The 24,106-nt window shown below is 38.8% G+C and overlaps 1 protein-coding gene across 2 annotated transcripts in view; it reads right to left on the bottom strand.

Annotated features, from left to right (window-relative positions):
* The window catches only part of ESR1 (estrogen receptor 1), a 258,183-nt gene that overhangs the window by 185,024 nt on the left and 49,053 nt on the right, over nt 1–24,106 (bottom strand). For both annotated transcript variants that reach the window (XM_082474704.1, XM_082474705.1), the window contains exon 4: nt 3,839–3,955. In XM_082474704.1, the coding sequence (XP_082330830.1) occupies nt 3,839–3,955 (117 nt within the window). The remainder of the gene's footprint in view (nt 1–3,838; nt 3,956–24,106) is intronic.

The following is a 24,106-nucleotide window of genomic DNA, read 5'->3' on the forward strand; positions in this document are numbered from 1 at the left end:
AAAAAATTTGTGTGACTCACTTTATATTTGCTTCATTGCAATGGTCTGGAACCAAACCTGTGATATCTCTGAGGTCTGCCTGTAATCACTAACACTTGTGTTGTACTTTATAAAGTACTTCACATGTTATGAACTGTGACCTTTACAAGAAACTTGTTAAGTGTAAATTATTTATTTTTATTTTACATCTGAGGATAATGAAACTCATAAAAATGACTGTAACAGGATTGCTCAGCAAGTCTGAGGGGAAGCCAGTATTTGGTCCAAGAATTCCATCTCTGAGGTTTTCCCCTTTCCACCAAACCAAGCTAGAATGCCAAGTTCTTGGATAATAATATACACCTTGGAAGTCAGATGGTCTGAATAACACCCCGGGTTGGACTAAAGCCAGCAGTGGCTGGCCAAAGCTCTGAACTTCCACTGGCCACTGGTCTTCCATTCTCATCTTCATCTTCCACCCTGGTCTTAACTTGTCTTCCAGATTGTTATTTGCCACTTCAGGTGCAAATGTCCTCTTTGTACAAGGAGGATTCTGATGGAAGGGGCTAGGTGATTATCCATGTTTGCACTCTTCATAATAGCTCCCCCTTAAGCAGCCCTGAATAAATAACTATTTAAATGAATTAAGTCATTATTTCATGGGAAAAAAATTTCTTGAACACTCACTTGGTGACTTGCTTAGTGCTAGATCAGTAGGCAGGACAGAGACAGTCCCCACCATCGTGGAGTTCATGGACAGATGTTGAACAACTAACACTAATAGTGAGGAGAGCTCAGGGAAGAGTTGTTTCCTAGGAAAGGGAGAACACAGGAAGCTAACCTAGTGTGGGGCAAAAGGAAGACCTCCCTGAAGAAGAGACATTTAATCTGCCACTTAAGGTTGAAGGGGAGGGAGACAGATGAAAAGGAAAATGCAAGCTAGGCAGAGACCAGCAGCACTAAGATGGGAAAGTGCATCCCCTAAAGCATGTCTTAAATCCTGCATCTTACGGAACCATCTTGGCTCAGGACCAAATCTAATAATGATGTTGGGATTTTCAGGGTACAGCAGGCATCACAAGACATTAAAATAAATTTCTTCATGTAGATAAATCATGCACTGTTTTGGATCTTTAGGATATTTTAATAAATGTATTCAGCCTTGCTACAAAAGTAAGGGGTAAGTTTGTGGTTCTCTCTCTTTTATCTGAAATGAAACATTTTATTTCATATGGAGAGATTCAGTATTCTAACTGGTCTCTAGCCTGGTTCAGACACTGGATTCTTGTGAAACCAGTAGGAAAATGTTGTAAAGATTTATCTAGTCACAGCTGTTCTTTACAAGTAATTTCAAATTTTATAGTTGGCTATAACTGTATTTCCAGCTGTAAATTAGGTCTTTATTGGGTGGGATCTGGGGAGTTGTTATACAAGGTGTCATGAGGTTATGTGTGGTATCCCATACTGTGGAAAACAAGTAAATTATATTGCATTATGGCAAACACTATACATATAATTCAAATGAGATGTTCTCACAGCCTATAGTTTTACAATTTTAAAGCTTGTCGTAAAACTTATACACATGTATAAACTGCCAGAAAGACACATGTTTTCATTTTATGTAGACGGATACTAACAACTGCTAAGGAATCTCTATGGGAAATTGTTATGGCCTGAATTGTGTCTCCTCGAAAAATCACATTGAAGCCCTAACCCCAGTACCCCAGAATAGTACTAAATTTGGATATAGGGTCTTTAAAGATGTAATAAAGATTAAATGAGGTCCTAAGGGTGCGGTCCTAATCCAATATGACTGGGGTCCTTAAAAGAAGAGAAAAAAACATGACGGATACACACACACAGAGAAAAGGCCATGTGAGGGCACAGCGAGAAGAGGACCACCTTCTAGCCAAGGAGAAAGGACTAGGGTGAAACCAAACCTGCTGACACCTTGATCTTGGACTTCCAGCCTCCAGAGCTGTGAGAAATCAATTTCTGCTGTTTAAGTCACCCAGTCTGTAGACTTTGTTATGGCAGGCTGAGCAGACTAACACAGCAGCAAACTAGTATAGATATATATTTTGCAGTCATAAATATACATGTACAAGTACATGCATGCACACATAGATTGACTATGTGCAGTAATTATCTAAAGTCCTATTTGAAAGCAGTGGGAAGATTTTTATTATGTCTTTGCATGTTAAATTTTTTGTTAGATAAAAATGTGTATGCATAATTTATATTTATGCATCCAGATTGTATCTGGATATTAATTAAGAAAAACAGAATTGTTTTTATGAAGTAGGGTCAATGTATGGGTACCCTCAAAGAAAAAAAATGTTTTGGACCAATTTACAAGTTGATCATTTCAGCTTTTAGAGAGAATTTAAGAGTCTGGGCTTAATCTACCTACAATTGCCAAAGAAGAATATTAAACTTGGACTCTACTCTTTCAAAGTAAACTTTTTGCATGTAGCTGTTTTATTCCTGTCACTTATCAAGTTACCTTAAGAAGCTTTTTGTGAGTTTAATTAAGCCTGACTAATTCTCCAACAGTACAAAGAAAAATGAATTCCTTAAATATTTAATCCATTTATGACTCAAAGTGTCATTTTCTGAATGTGGCTGTTAAATTTTTGGAATTAATTACTCTTTGAATCAAAGCTGCTTTTACAGACACTCAAGACATATAGTCACAGCTCACACAATGCGTAAATTCAACATTTCATCTGTTCATCAAGAGAATTTATTCCAAATGCTGTATTCAAAATCTCAACCCGGTAGGTTTATTTATGGCCATTAACAAAGGACTCTTTGCCTATAAGCGCCATAATAATCAGGCATGATTGTTGGTTTTTCCTCTGCCTCCCCCTTCATCCAAGTGTTAATGAGTTAAAGGTTAGCTTCCCTCTATTTGCACAATCTCTACTCTTTTTCATGGCCACTTTGTTCTCCTTAACTAATCTCAAGCCTCCTCTCCGTTGCAGGCAGCACCATCATAGGTCTGTCTCTCTCCTTTATATCATCCTAAAACACTGGATGCACCCATTCCTTTATTTCAGTTACACATTTCCTCTTGTTCTCTCCCAGTATTTGGAAGGCTATTCAAGACTAGAAGTGTTCTTCAAGACTAGATTCCAAAGAATACAAGGAGCTCAATCAGGCAACCACATTTATGGAGCGCCTAATATTCCCAGAACCAGACACTGGATTCCTGTATAAGAAAACTGGAAGACTGGATACATGAGGAGACAGAAAACCACACATACACACACCCACAGCACAAATACACGGGCACAGATCCCGACCACCTCGCGATGCTAGTCCTCAGAAATCACTGCATTGTTCCCAGCTCCATACTGGACGCTGAGATTATGGGAGCTGCTAGTTAACTCAACTTCTAAAGAAGAAAGCTGCCTTTTGATTGAAATTCAAATGCCCTAAGGGATGTGAAGGAATTAAAAGATGACAAACTAGCTCTTTAGCTTTCACATGTACAAGTCTCAATGTAAGGAAAGTTTCTTCCCAGATACCATTTTCTAGCATTAGGAATATAAACAGTAACTGAAAAATATTTCTAGAATAATTCGCTGAGCAGTCTTCTTTTCCTTCCGCCACCACCTCCCACACACTTTTGATTTTAGATATAATTATTTACATTGAAAATATGAAACACAAAATGGTGTGTTCAAATTTCTTATTTTTTAATAAAATGTGTTATAAAAATAGTGTTGTTGTGAAGAAAAGTGAGAATAGAAGAGAAATCACTCCACTCCCGTGGTGACTAGAATGGAAATGGCCAGCAGTGGGTGGTGGGACAAGGACCTCATGGTGGGAGCCCTGGGTCCAAGGTACCTACCCCCTTTCATCATGCCCACTTCGTAGCACTTGCGTAGCCGGCAGGCCTGACAGCTCTTCCTCCTGTTTTTATCAATCGTGCACTGGTTGGTAGCCGGACACATGTAGTCATTATGTCCTATCGAAAGCAAGAGGACAGAATTAGTATTATTTCAGGAAATTTAGCCAGTCGGAATCTACAGGGAAGCTGTCTGTGGGATGTTTTCACATCTCTTCCTTGGTCTTTCTGTGTTGCTGCCTCAACCCATCATCCTTTCTTGTGTCCTTCTTGCAATGTTAAAAAAAAAAACAAAAAACAACTCTCCTGCAATTAATTTCTGCCTCCCCAAGTTGTTTTGTGAGTTCTTTGGGCAAATCCCCTTCAGTTCACCCAGCCTATATTTGGGGGCACGATGTTTTATATATATATTCTCAAGGTTAAGCTTTCTCAGTAGATAAGGCCTTTTTTTTTTGGACCCAGGCCACCCACCAAAATTGCTGTCCAAATAGAGCTGTTAGAACTTTCAGACAGAGGGTTTCAAAGTGGCCTTTCTTAAAATATAATTTAAAGAATCTTTAAGTAGGTCTTCAAACGCAGCGCAGAACACCTAAATTCCAGTTGGGAGGTGGTGGGCTGTGGTGGTGACCAAGGTCGGTCCTTAAGGTAGTAAGTCAGTTCACCACCCACTAGCTGGAGGACACTCAGCAAGTCGGTTAACGTCCTTAGGCCACACTTCACCCCCTCCCCCCACCGGCACCGCTGCATAACATTATTCTGAGAACTAAATGTGAGGCTACACATCACGGGCTTAGTACAGTGCCCTGGGTAGGGCAAACACTGAATGAATGTTAGTTGTTGTTGCGGTTATTTTATTCTAAATCCTCTTTCTTTTCTCTCTTGTTTATTGAATCTCTCTCACTCCAATGCTTCTTTCTAATTGGCTTTTTTTTCAAGGTTTATTAAGATATAATTAGCATATAATATTGTGAAATTTGGGGGGGACCTATGAGCTTCATGAACTTGGATGTCCAAATCTCTCCCCTGCTTTGGAAACGTTCTCATCCATTATTTGTTTAAATAAGCTTTCTATCCTTTTCTCCCTCTCTTTCCCTTCTGGTTCTCCAATAATTCCGAAGGTTGTTTCTCAAATGGTGTCCTGTAATTCACATAGGTTTACTTCACCTTATGGGCTTTTATCATGTCATGCAAGTCAGACCCACAAAAAGGGTCCCCCTTGATCCACAGCACTCTCGAACTTCTATCTTATATCCTGTCCCTCCTTCTCAGCTCAACACCTAACAGATGTCTACACTGGAGGTCTTTTTCCTCCTTTTCTCCTGCCTGGCTCAACCCACATCAATCTGCTTTCCACCTTCGTTACTCCACAAAAACAGCTTCCTGGAAACCGCCAATGACTTCTGTTGCTGAATTCAATAGACACTTTCAGCCCACATCACACTTGACCCATCAGAAGCATCTGACAGTTCCTTCCTTCCTCTTGACACATGCTTTTCCCTCGGCTTCTGTAACAAAATGCTCCCAGCGTTCCTTCTACCTCTCAAGCTGGAGCTTCCCAGAGTTTGCAGATTTGCCTCCCTCCGTGCCACAATAATCCAGAGCTGAACAGGGCTCAATGCCAGGCCCTTTCCTCTTCTGTGACTCTGAATTCTCCCACCAGAAAAGCTATCTCACGCCTACAGCTTTCATCACCACTAAATACAGATAACGCACAGACTTAAACTCCCAGCCCAACCCTCTTCTCTGAGCTCTGGGGACAGGTATCCAATTGTCCACATGAAGTTTCTGCTCTAAGATTTAGAAGTCACCTCATTTCTTTATCCATCAAAAGAAGTCTGGTTGATAATGTACAGAATATTAAACTTCACAAATTAAAAAGTATTATTGGCATGTTTTTATAAAGCAGCCCATTTATATGAGTCTAAATTCTTGCACCTCTTGGGAAAACATCCTGAATTTAGACTAAAAAGATGATACGTACTATTTTAAAATATGTTTTCCATTCAACAAAAAACAATGAGTGTATATGCGACCTTCTAATTCAGATTCTCTGTTTAAGTCTCCATTTTCTCATTTACTAAGGGCAAGACTCAACATGTAGTGAAATGTTTTAACTACAGACCTCTTTGTTCTTTATTCAACTTAAGAGTCAGTCCAATTAGAATAGGGTGGAGTGGGGACTTGATAAGAAATGTTGGTCTCATAAAACTCGATTCTCTATCTTTAGATATACATTATAAAAGTCACTGTATAAACAGGCTTCAGATTAAATTAACATCTGCATTCTTCTATTGCATAAGAGGAATCAACAAACAGAGTTAAAACCTTGTAACTTCAGTAAGAGACCACACGCTGCCTCAAATACCCAGGCATAGTTATTACTTTTAGAATCTTCCCTATTAACAGGGGCAAATTGAGGAAATAATAGAATCAGAAATAAAATTTACCTGGGCAGATATAAACTCTAGGCAAAAGGTGTATTCTTCTGACACCTCAAAGAAACTCTTAGTGTTTGGTCTTCCATGATGTTTATATAGTACATGTTGACTTATTTTAACTCTTAAAATATAAGTTTATATCAGAAGAAAACAGTTAATAATAATTTGAACCAAAAATTACTTTGATTCACTTTCTTTCCCAAAAGCCAGAAGTTCTACAAGCCAGGAGATGGGAGAACTGAATTGGGTCTGAAGTCAATGGTTAAATCTTATGTGTGGATTGGTCAGCCATTGTAGATATGTATCTTTATAAAACCAAGTGAAATTCCTGAACTAACATGTTTAACACATAAAATATGCGGGATTTGTACAATCGAATTCATCCCTTAACAAGAATGAAAATAGATGCACAACAGAACCAAGTTCATAATGCAAACCTCTTGTGACAAAGCTGGTCTTTCTCCTGCCTAACCTACATGAAAATTTAGAATTGACAAATTGGCAACAAGAAAAAGTTAACAAGTACTTGTTTCATATAAACAATTAAAACAAATTCTTCTTAACCAAACACCATTAACAACTATTTGTAAGTCTTCAACTTACATCAGAAGAAAGGAAAACACAAAAGTTTTTTGTTGCCTAATGAGTATAATTTTGTAAAGATGTGTTCTTAAAGCAACTGATTTAAGTTTCTTTAAGAAGAAACTTCTTTTTAAATATTATTTGGTCTTGTAAAAATAATGGAAGAGAAAATCTTATTGAAGTAGAGTTCATTTAAAAAAAACTCACACCAACTATCTTAATGAAACATACAGTGTCTTTACTGAAGAGACTGAGGAACTCTGTGTACCTGTGACCAGATCAGCCCAAAAGTTCCTCTTGCACACAATGAAGTGCAAGAGGCCAAATCCAAGAGGTGAGCTGCAAGTGAAGGTTTGGAGAAATAATCACTATTTATTTTTGCCCACCAAAAAATAAAGCCTTTGAGCTAATGTAGTGTTTGACTAATAGGAAGTGGGGGTGGGAGAGGAGACGAGGCAAGTGAACCATAAGCAGGAAACATGAAGAGTGGGGAGAGGAATTACTAGGAATTGCCTGTAAGCAGGTATTAACAGACTCACCCACGGCTCCAGGGGCCTCACACCGAGCTTCTCCCCAGGCCTCTCTGGGATTCTTTTCCTTGACTTTTTGTTTCCCCCTTTCTTCTTATTTTCCCTCTTTCAGTTATTTTTGCATTTTTACCCTCACACAGAAAGTCTATATTTGTTACAAATATAGACTTTGCTTTACAAAAATAAGCAATGGCCCATATTCAGAGATTCAAAAGAAATATAACAACAGACCAAATTAAAACAAGCAGGTGAGGATGTGGAGAAAAGGGAACCCTCGTGCACCGTTGGTGGGAATGTAAACTGGCGCGGCCGCTGTGGAAAACAGTATGGAGGTTCCTCAAGAAGTTAAAAATAGAACCACCATCCAATCCTGCAGTGCCACTTCTGGATATGTATGCAAAGGAAATGAAATTGTTATCTCGAAGAGATATCTGTACCCCCATGTTCATAGCAGCGCTGTTCACAATAACCAACGATGGAAACAACCTATGTGTCTGTTGACAGATGAACAGATAAAGAAAATGCGGAATATATATAATGGAATATTGTTCATCCTTCAAAAATAAAGAAATCCTGTCATTTTCAACAAGGTGGATGAGCCTGGAGGGCATCAGTTAAATGAAATAAGCCAGACAGAGAAAGGTAAATACTGCATGGTATCGTTTATATGTGGAATCTGAAAAAAAAAAAAGTCAAATTCATAGAAACAGAATAGAAAAGTGATTGCCAGAGGCTGGGGTGAGGGAAATGGGGAGAAGCTGGTAAAAGGGAACAAACTTTTAGCTGTAAGATGAATAAGGTCTGAGGATCTAACATATAACATGGAGACAATAGTTGATAGTGCTGTATTGTTTAACTGAAATTTGCTCAGAGAGTAAAACTTAAATGTTCTCACCCAGAGGAAAAAAAAGCAGAGAAAGAAAAAAGTAAATATATGAAGTGATGGATGTGCTAACTAACTAATTCAAAGGGGAGAAATCCTGCCACAATGTATACATATATCATATCATCACAACGTACACTTTAAATATCTTACAATTTTATTTGTCACTTATACCTCAGTAAAGCTGAAAACAATAACATAAAACAAGCAGTAACCTGAGAGGAATTTAATAGTGTGTATCTTTCCTTTTGTCACCCTTTTCCCTCAGTGCTTTCTGGCAGTCACCTCAGACCAAATCTCTTTACTAAGCTTCCCAACTCTGCCCCCAGTTCATTTAGACTCGACTGTCTCACAGACTCTCTGAGATGTGTCCCAAACATAAGTGACCATCTTCTCTCCTCACCTACCTGTTCCTATTCACCAACACACTGTGACGCCTGAAACATGCGTGTTGTTCTAGACTCTACCCTCTTCCTCACTCAAACCCCACACACACATAGTATAAACACCTACCAAATCAATTATTTTAAAGTTCTTTTTCAAAGCCACATCAGCTTTGTCCTGGGCCCGCCATCACTACCATAGCCCCAAGAATTTCTCACCCAGGTTACCACGACAGCCACGGCCTGCAGCCTTCCCCTGCCCATCATGCCCCACCACGTTGCCAGAGGGATTTTTATAAAATCACACACCATCATGTCACTAACCCACTTTACTAGTCTGATGTTCCTCAAAGCTCTCAGGATAAAATCTAAATGCCTCAAGACAGCTCACCAAGCTGTTCCTGATCAGCCCTTACCTCCTCTCCTAGCCTCCTCTCTCACCACCCTCTAAGCCACATCCAAGCTCTAGCTGTGTCTTTCTGTTCACTGTGTGCTCCTTCACACCCCAGGGTCTTTGCACATGCCCTTCTTTCTTGTGGGAACACACTTCTCCTACTCTCGGCCCAGTCGACTCCTACTCATATTTCAGGTGTTATCAGCAATTCCTCTGGGAAATCCTTTCTGCCCCTCCCGTGATGCCTGTCTTTTGTCCTGTCATAACACCTACTACACTGCCCTTTAATCACTGTTTCAACCCCCAGGTCACTTTGGGTTTGACAAGGAATGGACTATCTCTGTCTCATTTGTCACCAGGTATCCTGTGTCCAGCACATTCTCAAGGCACAGAGTGGAGCTCAACAAATATTTGTTATCAGAACAAAATGGAATCCCTAAGCTCTGTGTTGCCCCTCCCTCGCCCCCTGAACCCCCTCTGTGGAGCACAGGCCTCCTGAGGGGGCAGATTGGAGTTGTATAAAGGAAGACGGTGACCCCCAACAAAGCAATGGTCACTACACCCCAGGACCCCAAAACTCAGGTCCACAAAAACAAGACTTGGTCCTACGGGACGAAACCAGCAGAGGGAGAGGCAAGTCTACTCTTCAACACTGGATGGGGCCAGACATTAGCATAAAGGAGCAGGTCTTCACAGATGTGACAGGTCAGGAAGTGAGAAGTAAGAGCTTGGATTACCCATGAATTATCTCCACCACTATTTCTATTCTGATGCCTTGCTGGTTTTCTAAGATGAGTGTATTTTATGACTGCCCCCAAATAAAAATCAACACGTTCTAATTATTTCAAAGCTTGTTCTTTATAGAAATGTTTTCGTGAATTAAAATTTTATTTTTTTTTCCCTCTAACATTTTGGTTATGTATGCATTTTAATATGGTTCCTTTTACTAATAGTGATTTCTTTTAGGAGTGTTTTAACTTTTTTGGAACTTCTACTTTATGACTTTTCTGAAGTTCAATTCTACAAGGTGATTAAAAATTTCTTCCTCTCATCTCCCCCCACTCACTGCCATCACCAAGAAACAGATTTAGCTGTGAAAATAATGGGTCCCTTTTATTACTTCCCATAAAAAATTTAAATTCTTATAAATGAACTATTAACAGCATCAAAGTATTAGTAGGGAAGGAGGCACATCTTAATTGAAGGGTTTCCTACATATAAAATACATGGACCCTTCAGTAACTGAAGCTAAAATACAATGTGCACTGCTCGTCTTAATAGTTAAAGATATTTAAAATATTTGCTTCAATAATATTACATAAATCTGAACAACAACTTGCCTCAATAACAGTTCTGTGATAGGTATGTAGTGTAGTTTTTTTTTTTTTTTCTTCCTTTTTTACTACTTTCTAGCTTGTGGATTCAGAAGTTGTACTTGAACTGTGCTTTCCAACTATTTCTATCACTGACACATTTCAAAGTTTGAAGGAAGCACACACACAGATTTAAGTCATAACCAGAAAAACTTCAAATTATATGACATCAACTCTTATTTTATGATTTTTTTATAAATGAGCTCAGGAAAAATATACACAGTTCTCTGGGGGGAAAATGAATTAAAATCAAAAAGACTGATGAGGTCAGGCAAAAAGCTAAGCATGTTAAGGAATAAGCACTTAGCATTTTTTATCAAAATATGAGGAGTTAGCTAACGGTTCATATTTTTAAGGTATGGAAATGAAAATGAATTCTCAAATTAACTCTCCAGTGTTTAAGCAACCACAAATCCAAAAAAAAAAGGTTCAACTTTAGCTAATCTTATCTGAAAGTCTCATTGTATGGTTTCAAAGAAACAGTATTTCATTTTCAAAGTCCCATTCTTTTATACCTGATTAATCCATAAATTTAGCTAGCATCTATAAAGCTTGGTTACCTTTTCATTAAGGGCTCATTGAAATTAGAATTTGAAGTATCCAAGAGCCGTACACAAATTGTTTAAGGTGCCAAATAAGATGTCAAAATCAGTATTTCTTTCTCCTTCTAAGAATCAATATGCATTTATAGAGTGTTAAATACAGTTTCAAATTTGATATGGAACCACAGGATCATATACATATTTGGCCAAGAGGAAACCTCTAACTTTTTGTTTTATCAGTGAAAGATTATACTTTTCTTGAGGTGTTAAGGTACAGAAAACATGTCAAAACATAGTTTTGAGCCTTAGCATGGGGAAAATAAGGGTTTGCTCATGAATTTTCAAAGCACTGCAATATAAACAAGCAACCATCCCAACCTGAGTGGAGGCTTCCAGCTACAGCCCCTCCTCAGCTTGTTCATTTCACACTTGTGCATGAGATCGTATGACCAAACATCTTGCCTCTAAGAAAACCGACCCATTTGGGTACTGACCATGATGTGCCAGGCACTGCGTAATACACGGATTATTTCATTTAATTCCCCAGCAACTCTATGAGGAAGGGATTATATTTATCTCCATTTTACAGATGTAAACCTATGATAAAAGTTATAAAGCCTGCTCAAAACCACACAGCAAGCAAGTGGCAGAGATGGGTTTTGAAGCAAGGGCTCCCTTACTCCAGAGATTGAACTCTTATTCATATATGGAAGGCTCAACTTCCCCAAAGGACAAGACCTTCACTCAGGAACTGTATCTACTTTCCAGAGGCAATAATGGTAAGATTCTCTGCAACTGGTTGACCACTGAGTGTTCTGCTTCTTAGAAAGCTCATGCATGAGAAAGTAAAAAGTGAGGAATTAATAAGACCAATGTTACTGTCTTCTATTTAACTATCTGAAAGAAAAATACTGTGCAAGGCCAAATCAATATTGAATCCTTTTGGCAATAACATTTGACTTAGATGACAGGGATGAAATGAATGGTCCAACTCTCCTGGACATGATTGTACAGAGGAACAGAAGTCTAGTCCTCCCTTACACTCCAAGGAAAATATTGACTTCCTGCATTATCTCCAGCTACTCCAACCCTGACTCATGAGTGCTGCTTGATCTTAGCAGTGCCCATACATTCACTGACTGTGATCAAAGGAAAGAAGTGTTATGGGAGTTGCTGGCTAGCACTGAAGAACCAGTCCAAACGGTGATGCCGTGGGGCCCCACTGGCAAAAGGAAAAAGAAGACTGGCAGGGAATCTGTTGTAGAAATGAGAGTTCAAAAGGGTTTTTTTTAATGAAAATGGGAGTGTATAATTTTCATTAAAAAAATGAAGAATCTAAAAGTATTCAAAGTTATGCCAAGGAAAAAATCATACCAAAATATGCACTAATCATCTCTGAGTAGTAAAGAAGATGAGGCAGAGAGAAGATGTGATGAAGTTTGAAATAGCTTTGCCAAATTCTTAGGGCTACAGAAGAGGAGGAAGAAGTCAGAGATTCTGGTGGTTTGTGCCAGGGTGTCTTGAAAACTGTTCTAATCATTAATCACAAGGAGGATGTGATTTGGGAGGCCAGTGGGAAAAAGAGGTACAGAACAATTTAAAACATGTTGCATTAGAGATTTCAGGAGCACACCAAGAGCCAACTACCAAGCAAGTTATTGTAAATGCAATACTGAAGCTTGGGAGGCAAGTCAAAATGAAGTTGGAGATAATATGATTCAGAAATTCTACTTCTGGGTATATGCCCCAAAGAATTGAAAGCAGACTCAAACAGATATTTGTACACCCATGTTCACAGCAGCATTATTCACTACAGCTGACAGGTGGAAACAACCCAAATGTCCACTGATAGATAAATGGGTAAACAAAATGTGGTATATACAGTAGTCCCTCCGCCATCTGCAGGGGACTTGTTCCAAGAACCCCAGTGGATGCCTGAACCACAGACAGTACAGATATATATATACCATGTCTTTTCCTACACATGCATACCTGTGATAAAGTTTAATTTATAAATTAGGCACAGTAAGAGAATATCTGAATTGCTAGCATCTCTACTCTCACCCTTTGGTGCCATTATTAGGTACAATAAGAGTTACTTGAACACAAGCACCGCGATACCTCGACAGTCGATCTGATACACCAGATGACTACTAAGTGACTAACAGCGGGATACAATGGATAAAGGGATGATTCACATCACCGAGCGGGACAAAGATGGATGACAAAAGATTTCATCTCGTTACTCAGAATTGCATACAATTTAAAACTTAGGAATTGTTTATTTCTGGAAACTTCCATTTAATATTTTCAGACCACAGTTGACCACAGGTAACTGAAACCAAGGAAAGCAAAACTGCAGGTAAGGGGGGATTACTATACATAGAATGGAATTTTATTCAACCTTAAAAAGGAATGAAATTCTTTTTTTTAACTTTTATTTTATATTGGAGTATAGTTGATTAACAATATTGTGTTAGTTTCTGGTGTACAGCAAAGTGATTCAGTTATACATATACAAATATCTATTCTTTTTCAGATTCTTTTCCCATATAGTTTATTACAGAATACTAAGTAGAGTTCCCTGTGCTATACAGTAGTTCCTTGTTGATTATCTGTTTTATATATAGTAGTGAGTATATGTTAATCCCAACCTCCTAATTTATCCCTCCCCTCTCTTCTTTCCCCTTTGATAACCATAAGTTTGTTTTCTAAGTCTGTGAGTCTGTTTCTGTTTTATAAATAAGTTCATTTGTACCATTTTTTAAAAATTCCACATATAAGTGATATCATATGATATTTGTCTTTCTCTGTCTGACTTACTTCACTTAGTATGATAATCTCTAGGGCCATCCATGTTGCTTCAAATGGCATTATTTCATTCTTTTTTATGGTTGAGTAATATTCTATTATATATATATATATATATATATATATATATATATACATACCACATATTCTTTATCCATTCATCTGTTGATGGACATTTAGGTTGTTTCCATGTCTTGGCTATTATAAATAGTGCTGCAACTAACATTGGGGGTCACGCATCTTTTTGAATTATGGTTTTCTCCAGATATACGCCCAGGAGTGGGATTGCAGGATCATATGGTAGCTCTATTTTTAGTTTTTTAAGGAACCTCCATACTATTCTCCATAGTGGCTCTACCAATTTATTTATATTCCCACCAACAGTGTAGGAGGGTTCTTTTTTCTCCATACACTCTCCAGCGTTTATTGTTTGTAGACATTTTGGTGATGGCCATTCTGACAGGTGTGAGGTGATACCTCATTGTAGTTCTGATTTGCATTTCTCTAATAATTAGCAATGTTAAGCCTCCTTTCATGTGTTTATTGGCCACCTGTATGTCTTCTTTGGAGAAATGTCTATTTAGATCTTCTGCCCATTTTTTGATTTGGTTGTTTCTTTTTTTGATATTGAGCTGCATGAGCTGTTTGCATATTTTGGAGATTAATCCCTTGTCAGTCGCATCATTTGCAAATATTTTCTCCCATTCCGTGGGTTGTCTTTTCATTTTGTTTATGGTTTCCTTTGCTGTACAAAGCTTTTAAGTTTCATTAGGTCCCATTTGTTTATTTTTGTTTTTATTTTCATTACTCTAGGAGGTAGATCCAAAAAGATATTGCTGTGTTTTATGTCAAAGAGTGTTCTGTCTATATTTTCCTCTAAGAGTTTTATAGTATCCGGTCTTACATTTAGGTGTTTAATCCATTTTGACTTTATTTTTGTGTATGGTGTTAGAATGTTCTCCCCAAACACCAGGCACTGTGCTAAGTGACTTCAGCCCTTTATCTCATCTTAACATCATAACGGAGGAGGTAGGGTATTGCAATTCCCATGTTATAGAAGCAGAAGCTGAGACTTCAAAAGACTGAGTAACTTACTGAAGGCCACTTGGCTGGTAGCTGGAGGAGCCATGACTGAAATCCAGGTCTGTGTCATTCACAAGTCCTGGTTCCCCCAGTAACACCACAATAGGGTTGGTGAAATGGAAAGAACTCGAGAACTATTGAACCAGAATGCCTAAATATGTTACAACTGACACTGTAATAAAAATAGAATTCCCTAATGTAATCACTGTATTATATCTTTGGGAGGGCATTTCAGAAGCAGCAAGGAAATTAAATAAAACCTGTGATTCCTAATACTTCCACAGTTAAAGTTATGAGAGCTTAATCACATGAAATACATTTATCTGTAGGTTATAACATATATTATACAAAAATCTTTCCGGAAAACCTTTCAGCATGCTCCAGCATAAAATAAAGAAAAAAGAGAAAGTAGAAATAAGGTATTGAGGAAGTAAATAAAAAATTTACATTCTGTGAAAGAACAACTGCAGTACTATGTTTAGAACCGAAGTTTGACTCAGATATTAAAGTGAATATTCTCTGATTTACAGCCAATGCAACGAGCCAAAGAAAATGAAATAGAATTTGGCTGTCTCAGTGAACACATTCCTAAAAATCCAGTGAGGACATTCAGTGTGCCATGATTTGAACGATTTCACAACTACATCTGTACGTAACGGCATGCAAATAAAAACAGTATACCTTCATAATGCATCCCCAAATTATATTTTTACAGCTAATCAATTCTAGTATATCTTATCAGTGACAGCAACCACTTACAAATGACATTTTACTTTTATTTTTTAATGAAAGTATTTTTTAATAAAAGTATTATTTATACCTCAGTCTATTTTTAAAGGGAAAAAAAACTTTAAAGGAATTCTAGGAAAGATACTTGTCCTGGAAAGTTTCTTTTTCTAAATGAAGTAAAGGGGAAATCTTCTATCTACTGGCCCTCATCAGACCCCCGTCTGCTAAAACTTTTGGCCAGGGCAACAATATGATCCCTCTCCTTGTCCGGCCTCGCTTACCATGTGCAAAACCACAATTGTTTTAAGGCCATGGCACAGGATCAAACCAACAGCTGCAATAAAGGAAAACATAATGAAATCAGTGACCACCAGCTCATTGTCAAACCCCAGAGACCATGAACCGCTTTCCATAATGCCTCTTAGGGCTCAACACATAAGCAAGTGCTGTTCCACAGTCCAGAAAAGGACTTTCTGAAATCGCTCCCCCGGAACAACTGGTAAGTATCAGACAAAGAGGGGACCAGCGTGACAATCAGAGCAATGAGTTCCACGCCAGTCCGTGTTCTGCTCACCTCAAGACCCCTCTCCTTTGCTCTGTTCGATTGTTTCCAGAGCTTTTCTTCAAGCTTTCTTCCTTCTTGTGTTCACTTAAAGTCCAAACAGTGGTGGCCAAAAACAGTAGAAACAATTTCAAACTGTTCTTGTCCCAAGCTGAAGAGCAAATAAGAGGAAAATGGACAAGCGATCAGAGCAAGAGGGTAAAACTCAGAGCCTGTGCTTCAGGTCCTGGATGCCTAGAACCACCGATAAGTGCATCGCCCCACCCTGCCATCTCTGGGTCATTGTGGTGCTTTAAGGAGAAAATGGAAAGACTATTTACTAAGATCCGATGTGGTGTGGAATATGAATGTCCTTCAAGCTGCCACACCTGAATGTTCCCTTGTTAGCGTTTGACCATCAAACTGCTAAATAAGGGGTTTCATCCACCTTCAGGAGGCCTCCAAAATTAACGTCCCAGGTGAAGCTCCTCTCAAACATCCTGGTAAAAATAAAAGAAGAGGCAGGAGCTTCTGATTCCATGGTCAGAGGTCTCTTCTAGCGTGTTTTAACAGATGAGTTCAGTCATTTTCTTAAACTGAAGTCCACTTCAAATATGTGGAAATAAACCAAAAGACAATCTGTCAAACTTAGAAAGAACTACTAGTCTTCTTTCTCAGCTTGAATAACAATTTCTCCTAACAAGTAGAAATAAATGGATGCTGGTTTTCATTCACTGTGTTGCTAGTGAACCTTTACAGGATGGTTGTTGGATAAAACCAAACAAAACCTACACATAAGGAGAATTGTTTTGTACTTAATTGTACTTATTTGCATGGCAAATTTAAATCCAAAATAGCACAGATAATCTCTTGCATTTTATGGTCCTCACGGTGGGAGATCGTTACTTCACCATAAGCTGCAGGAGCCCTGCAGCCTGGCAAAGAGCTGTGAGAATATCAGACGCTCAGTAAATGAACGAGTGGGAAGCAGAAGTGGTATTAAAATCCACACTGCCTGGGCATCCAGACAGCTCAAGTCTACATGGTCATACTGCCCCGGAGGGAGCCTTCTCTCAGACAAGCCACTTCACCGTGCTTGGAAAGTTTTCTCATTTCTCAAAGGTCTATATGCAGTCCACACCCCACTGTAGTTGATGAGAACGAGAGAGCCTGGGAAAATCTAGAGTCTCCTTTCCCTCCCCTCTCCAGAACTAGCCTCAGGAAATAAAACAGCATAGCTGTATGGTCTGAACAAGCTTTTTGATATCTTGGCCCCAGATCCTCATCTGTACAGGGGAAGAGATGAACCTGTTGATCACTAGGGCCCATTCTAGCTCTAAACTATGATTATTCTCTTTTCTCACTTTCCTGAAGTACACATTTCCTTTTCATCTGGCTTCTTGGGGGTCCAGACGGATGATATTTTTTTTTGCTACTGCCAAGAGTTGACCTCCACTGGTGGTCGTGGCACTAAGTGGAAGGAATACAGGCATATTTAGGGAATGCCACAGTGCCAGGAGCACTGAACTTCTATTTGAGTCCCATGCCATCCTGGATGAACAAGGCAACCCCTCTGGGCCTTTTGATACCTTCCCAAGTGGCTACCATGAGGCCCAGAAAGATAATATATGCAAACACTCGGTCAACCATAAAACTTTGTGCCAATAGAAGGTATTACTATGGACTAATATACAGCCATTAAAATAAAATGAGACTTGTATGTACTAATATGGAAAAATCTCCACTATACATTATTCAGTGAAAAAAACTAGGCCCAAAATAATGTGTAGAGTATGATACCACTTATGTTACCAAAATATGCATATGTGTGTATAAGTATGTGTATGTATATTTACGTAACTTTTGGAAGAAACTGTTAATACAGTGTTTACCTATCAAGAAAGGAAGTATGGGTTTTTGAATGGGAGCAGAGGAAGACCTGAACTTTTCATCATATACTATTTTACCTATCAAGAAAGGAAGTATGGATTTTTGAATGGGAGCAGAGGAAGACCTGAACTTTTCATCATATACTATTTTGTACTGTTTAATATTTAACCATGTGTATTTGTGAATTCATTGTTTTTTAATAATCAAAACACAAAAAAATATTTTAAAAATTTCTAACCAACACTAGCCCAGCGTCAACAATCTTCATTTCTTTTCTGGTTCAGCTACCATTCCCGTCCAGTGGTTACTTCTCTCTGCTCAGCAACCCATGGGACAAGCAATAAACTTAACCACCAGAACTTCACTAAGCAAAAGAAAACACCACACTTCTTTTATAAAGAATGGGGAAAAGGTTAAGTGTGAGCTGCATTTTTCGGTCCTCAGATAGTCCAGCAGAGAATGAGTAGCAGATGCCCAAACACAGGCAGATGCTCCTGTCTTGAAGCCATGCTGAGTATGTGGCTCTCCTCCTGCCCCCGCTGGGCCTGGCATCCCTTGATTTCTGCTGACCCAAACCTTTACCCGTGAAGGGTCTTGGTCCCCTCCCCATATAGAGGGTGGAGTCATCATTCACTTTTATCCTATGCCAATAGGGTATAAGTAGGCACAGGGGGCGGCCCGGATTCTGCTCAGCGGATGGTAACAGCCCCATTTTCCCCTGGCAAACAGGACTAACCCCAGCCAATCCTGTACCCACCGTTTCTTGCCTGTCATCTTAGTGGGACAAGGAGCCAACTATGGTCAGGTGGCAGTCCTCACTTCCAGTGTCCCTTTTAGAAGCATTCCTTCCCTTGGGGGATGCCAAAGAACACAGTGGTTAATACAACACAATGGGTTCTGCAGTCCAACTAGCTGGGTTCAATACTGGTTTTGTTTCTTACACACCTCAGTTTCCTCATCTGTAAATGAGAGTAATTTTAGTGCTGACTTCCTAGAATTTTGTGGAGGATTAAATAAGATGATGCATATCAAACCCTAACGTAAAGCCTGGTGCAGGGCAGGTACTCATTAAACATTAACCATCATTATTATATTTTTTTAAAAGGTTTATTTCTTCGTTGTGGTGCACAGGCTTCTCATTGTAGTGGCTTCTCTTGCTGCGGAGCACAGGCTCTAGGCACACAGGCTTCAGTAGTTGCGGCACCTGGGCCCTAGAGTGCGCAAGCTTCGGTAGTTGCGGTGCACGGGCTCAGTAGTTGTGGTGCACAGGTTTAGGTGCTCCACGGCATGTGGGATCTTCCCGCACCAGAAATCAAACCCATGTCCCCTGCATTGGCAGGTGGATTCTTAACCACTGTGCCACCAGGGAAGTCTTAACCATCATTATTATTAGAAGCTCAATCTCCAGCAGAAGAGCTTAGCTTTTTAGGGACAGCACCTAAATGACAAGACCTTCAAACCAATCTGTAATAACCTATCATTTCTTAATAGTTAAACAATCCTTTTTTACCCTTAAGTAATTCTCTTCACACTATATAACTTGCTAGGCTACATTTATGCAATCAAGTGTAAATCATCCAAAACACTTCATCCTGTCCAAAAATTCACTTCAGTCGGCATAAGGCTAACTGTCAGAGCTGGAAACTATTCTTAGGCTTGAAAAAGAAAGCAAAAATGTAAGAAAAATAGCTATTTATTCGAACCTCTTAATAAAATACATTCAAACACCTTTTTAAACAATGGAGAATTGCAGTCTAACTGTCCAAGAATGTAGGAAAGTCATAACATGCCTCTGAAAAGAGCTAAACTCAGCTAATAATTCACTTCTGGGCTTTAAAGTGAACGTGGCTGCGTGTCCTGCCCAAGAAGATAAAGGACGAAAGTCATTTATAGTCAGTAAGCCCCAAACTATTAAGCCAATCTGTACTCCGATTCCTGATTCAAGCTACCTGAATGATCTTCACTGAGAACAGGGAAGAAGGACTACACTTTATTTAACAGAATATATAATATTTCAAGAAGTGTTAAATTTGGTATAATTACCTTTTTGAAATCTATTCTTTCTACTGATTAATAATTTGGCACCATTCCAAATTCTCATTTTGAAGCAACAATTATAAAGGTTATTGTGAATTTTTTTTTTTCTAATTTACTGCAAAATGCTTGTTCAGTTTGGAAGCAGAGCCCACAGTTTGGGATTGCTCTCACAGAGATTATATTCTTTGGTGTCACTATCAGGACATAGCAAGATTTAAAATGGACTATTTAGACTCAACCAACCATAAAATAAAGTCTATTCCAATAACTTACATATCCAACAAGTTTAATTTTAAAATTGTTTGCCTCTAATTCCATACTAAAAGCCTCGTTTTTCTGACCCTTCTTGATCTACTGCCATATTGGCAGGTACCAAGCAGATAGCCCCATGATAACTGCTCCTGTAAAGATTTTCTTCGAAGAATGCTACTGTAACCTGACACATAGGCCTTTTTAATAGCAGTTCACCCCACTTAACTGGTAACTGAAACAAAGCCGATTTTGAAGGAACAAGTTTCTACTAAAGTCGTGCAGAAATAAATCAATGTGACCTGTTATTTCTTGATAAATGATTCATTCTTTAATTTCTAGTCCCTTCATTTCAAATACACTATTAAGTAGTTAAATGATTCCATACCATGAATGATAAATCACAGCAATCCCTAATCCAGTTATGGCTTTAAGCAAAAGGGGAATCCAAAGCAGGATGGCACCATACGAGGTATGATTGTGGTCTCGTTTCTACTGAAAATACAAAGCTAAACTCCTTAGGAAAAAAAATAAAGCAATTGAAAGTAAGATACTAATTCACAGATACAATACTAAAAACAGAGAGGAGTGGATCAAGAGGTGGGATGGTAGGCCAGAGGTCATCTCACATTCAACTCCCAGTTGCTCAGTGGTCCAAAGGCATCATTAAAAAAAATTGCAAGCATTAGCCTCAGGGTTCTTCCAATCATGCTGACAACATCCCAGAGTCATCCCCTTTCTCTCCCTCAAAATCCAATCTGCTATGAATCGTTGCCGGTTCTACTTCCAAATCAGCTGCTGCCTCTCCTTCGGCAAAGCAGCCCTTCCACGTGGTGAGGCAGGGCCCACATCAGCTGCCAGGCTGCATGTCCTGTGCTCCTCCATTGGTCCCCAGGTCTATCCAGTTTTACCTCTCACCTTGTCTATTCCAATGGTTTCTTGACTCCAACATGTTTCACCACATGCAGGCAAACTACTCAAGGGCAAAAGAACTAAAAGGACTAATCTACTAGGAGTAGTATAGTGGTAGTAGTAGTAGTAGTAGTAGTAGTAGTGATAGTACTAGTAATATTTCAAAGAGCTACCTTCTTGAAGAGGTAAAAATGAAGGGATTTTTTAAAAACTGAATGGCCTTAAAAACCAAAATTAATTTGGATAAAGGAGCTCCAGCATTATGACGGTCAAGTGAGAAAATTTCATATCTCTAAAAAGAAAATCACTAAGACACACTTTTCACATTTCTAAGAGTTAATACAACAAAATACTCTGTTTTTGCCCCGAGGCAAGAAGAAACAGCCCATCTCAGGGGCACATTAGCACAGAGAAGATGTCCTCCACCGCTGAGCCTCACCTGGGGTAACCAGGAGCCACCAACGCAGAGCCCGGAACTCCCTGGCACATCAGACAGCTTATTTGAGAAGACCAGAGCATCTGCTCCTTGTCACTGAGTAGTTAGTTTTCTATCCCAAGGCCTTCTTAAAGGGATAAATTTACTTTTTGTGATAAACAAACAAAAGAATAGAACCATTACAGTGATTAGTCCATTACAGCCAAAGATAACTCTTGGCTTTCAATTTTTCCAGCTGCTTCAAGATGACTTTCCTACCCTTTATCCAACCACTTTCAGAATGAAAAGTACAAAATTTCTAAATGAAGAAGTGGGAGCAGAATGAACTGCTAAAGTACATGTCATCAGTCACGATGCCATTGGCACAAGGAGTTATGGCAAAGGGCAGACCATTGAGGTGAGGATCAAGCACTGTCTCCAGAGTGATCAACTCATGTATGTCGTCTATATGTGCAGGATGCTCTTCAACTGTGTGGGGCCCTCATGACAAACATAAGATGCAAATGCATTTGAAAGCACCACTCCTTTCATGAAAGCTTACTGTCAGGATGTGATTTCTCAATCAGTCCTCAAATTTTATCCCCTTTCAAAGTAATCCTTTTTCTTGAAAGGTCTGGGAAATGCTGGTGTAATGCAGAGTCTAGTACCTTAGCCAAAAGGTTAAGACACCAAGGGAAAAAAAGCCTCATTCTAACGCAAAGCTTTGTGAATTTCAGTGGCTGTCCCAGCATATTCAAATCAAAGGGGGGAAACTCTTACTAACACTAGTCCTCTTGAATGACTAAATTTTAAGTCTTTAATTGATTGGGAACATCCTTTGGAAATATAAAGACTTTTTCATGCTGTGGGACTCGAGAAATATGAAAAGGAAGTTGAGAGCTGCCAGTTCTGGACATCTGGATTGCAATTCCTCATTTCAACAGGGTTTCAGTTCTATTAGCGTGCAACTGCCATCAACAACTGTTAACACCCAAGGCCCTCCCAAAAGGCTGGCTCTTCCTCCCTGGGATGTATGATTAGGGTAAACAATCACTGTTTGGCTGCATGACTGAAATATTTCATCCTTACCGGTCAAGGCCAGCTACTCTAAAGACCTAGATTCCTTAGGTATCATTGACACAAGGCCTTTCACCTCCTCTGCTATAGCTTCTCAACAACGCATAAGGAATACTATTTTATTGGCCTCAGCTACCTCATGTCCACCTGATGCAATTTCACTTGGGCCCATGAATAATAAAATGAAAGCTGTTACTTCAGTGCAAATGTGTCCTCTTGCAAACAGAGAATAAAAATGTTTTGAAACTCAGGTATGAAGACTTGCTAGATACACGACAATCTTTCTCTACTGAGGAAAAAGTAAAGTAAATACTAGTGTGAAATAAATCAATTACAACATGGATCTTTAAAATAATTTTTTATTACACCAGTAAAGATACTTATTAGAAAAATTAAAATGCAGATTAGCAAAAAGATGAAAATTTAGTCATAATCCTATAACTCAGAGATAGTCACTGTTAATATATTGTAGTACCTATTTCCAAAGTCTGTACATAGTTCTTTCCCTCTCTATATATGAGTGTATGTGAATATGTGTATTTGTGTATGTACCTATGTATATGTGCACATGTATGTTAATACATACAACACACACACACACACAAGGAAGTGTTTACAAGAAACTTTTGACTCAAAGACTTTCTCCTGTCTTGTATTCAGAAAAAGCATCTCTCTAGGAAGCACTGAATGAGTAATACATGGTCCACAGGGCCCTTAACAGTACTTGTATTTCAAGGAAAATGGATCCAAAATCAGGATTGTGACTCTGGTGCCCTTACTTGGTTCAGGAAGCAGATACAAAAGTAAGAAAAAGGAGCAGGATACCTCAGCCCTGGAGTTGAACCAGCACCTACCTTGCCCCTCCTGGTCCTTACGTGGATTTACAAAAAGTCAGGAAGGAACACAGCCAGAACAGGTGGTAGAGTAAAAAAAAAAAAAAAAAAAAAAAGTCCACTTCTGGGATCTAAATTCACGTATTGCTGTCATCTTATGCCTTTACACCAACTGCCTCAACAGTACCAACCTTAGGATAAAGTATTATACAGAAAGAATGGAGGAGAGAGGAATTGAAATGCTCCAAATGCCCTTTACAAAATTGATTAAAGCTGACCAAATTATTTTTTTTTCTTCTCTGAGATCAGGTTTCCTGCCACAATTTTAAAAATTAAAGGATGTATCTAAGTTTATCATCTACCAGTGGTTCACATTATACGGAAGTTTATGTCAAAGCTTATAAGTGAAAGTCTCTAGCCATTTTTTAGAACACCATTTCATAAATATCTCATAAAATTAAAACCAGGGAAAAAAGTCAAGAAAGTTGCAAACATTAAAAATTATGGAGTCTAAGCTGAGCCTACTTAAATACATCTTAGCTTGGGACCAATTGTTTTCTTCCACATCA

The sequence above is a fragment of the Balaenoptera physalus genome, assembly GCF_965194825.1.
Source record: "Balaenoptera physalus genome assembly, chromosome: 9".
In the NCBI taxonomy this organism is placed as follows: domain Eukaryota; kingdom Metazoa; phylum Chordata; class Mammalia; order Artiodactyla; family Balaenopteridae; genus Balaenoptera; species Balaenoptera physalus.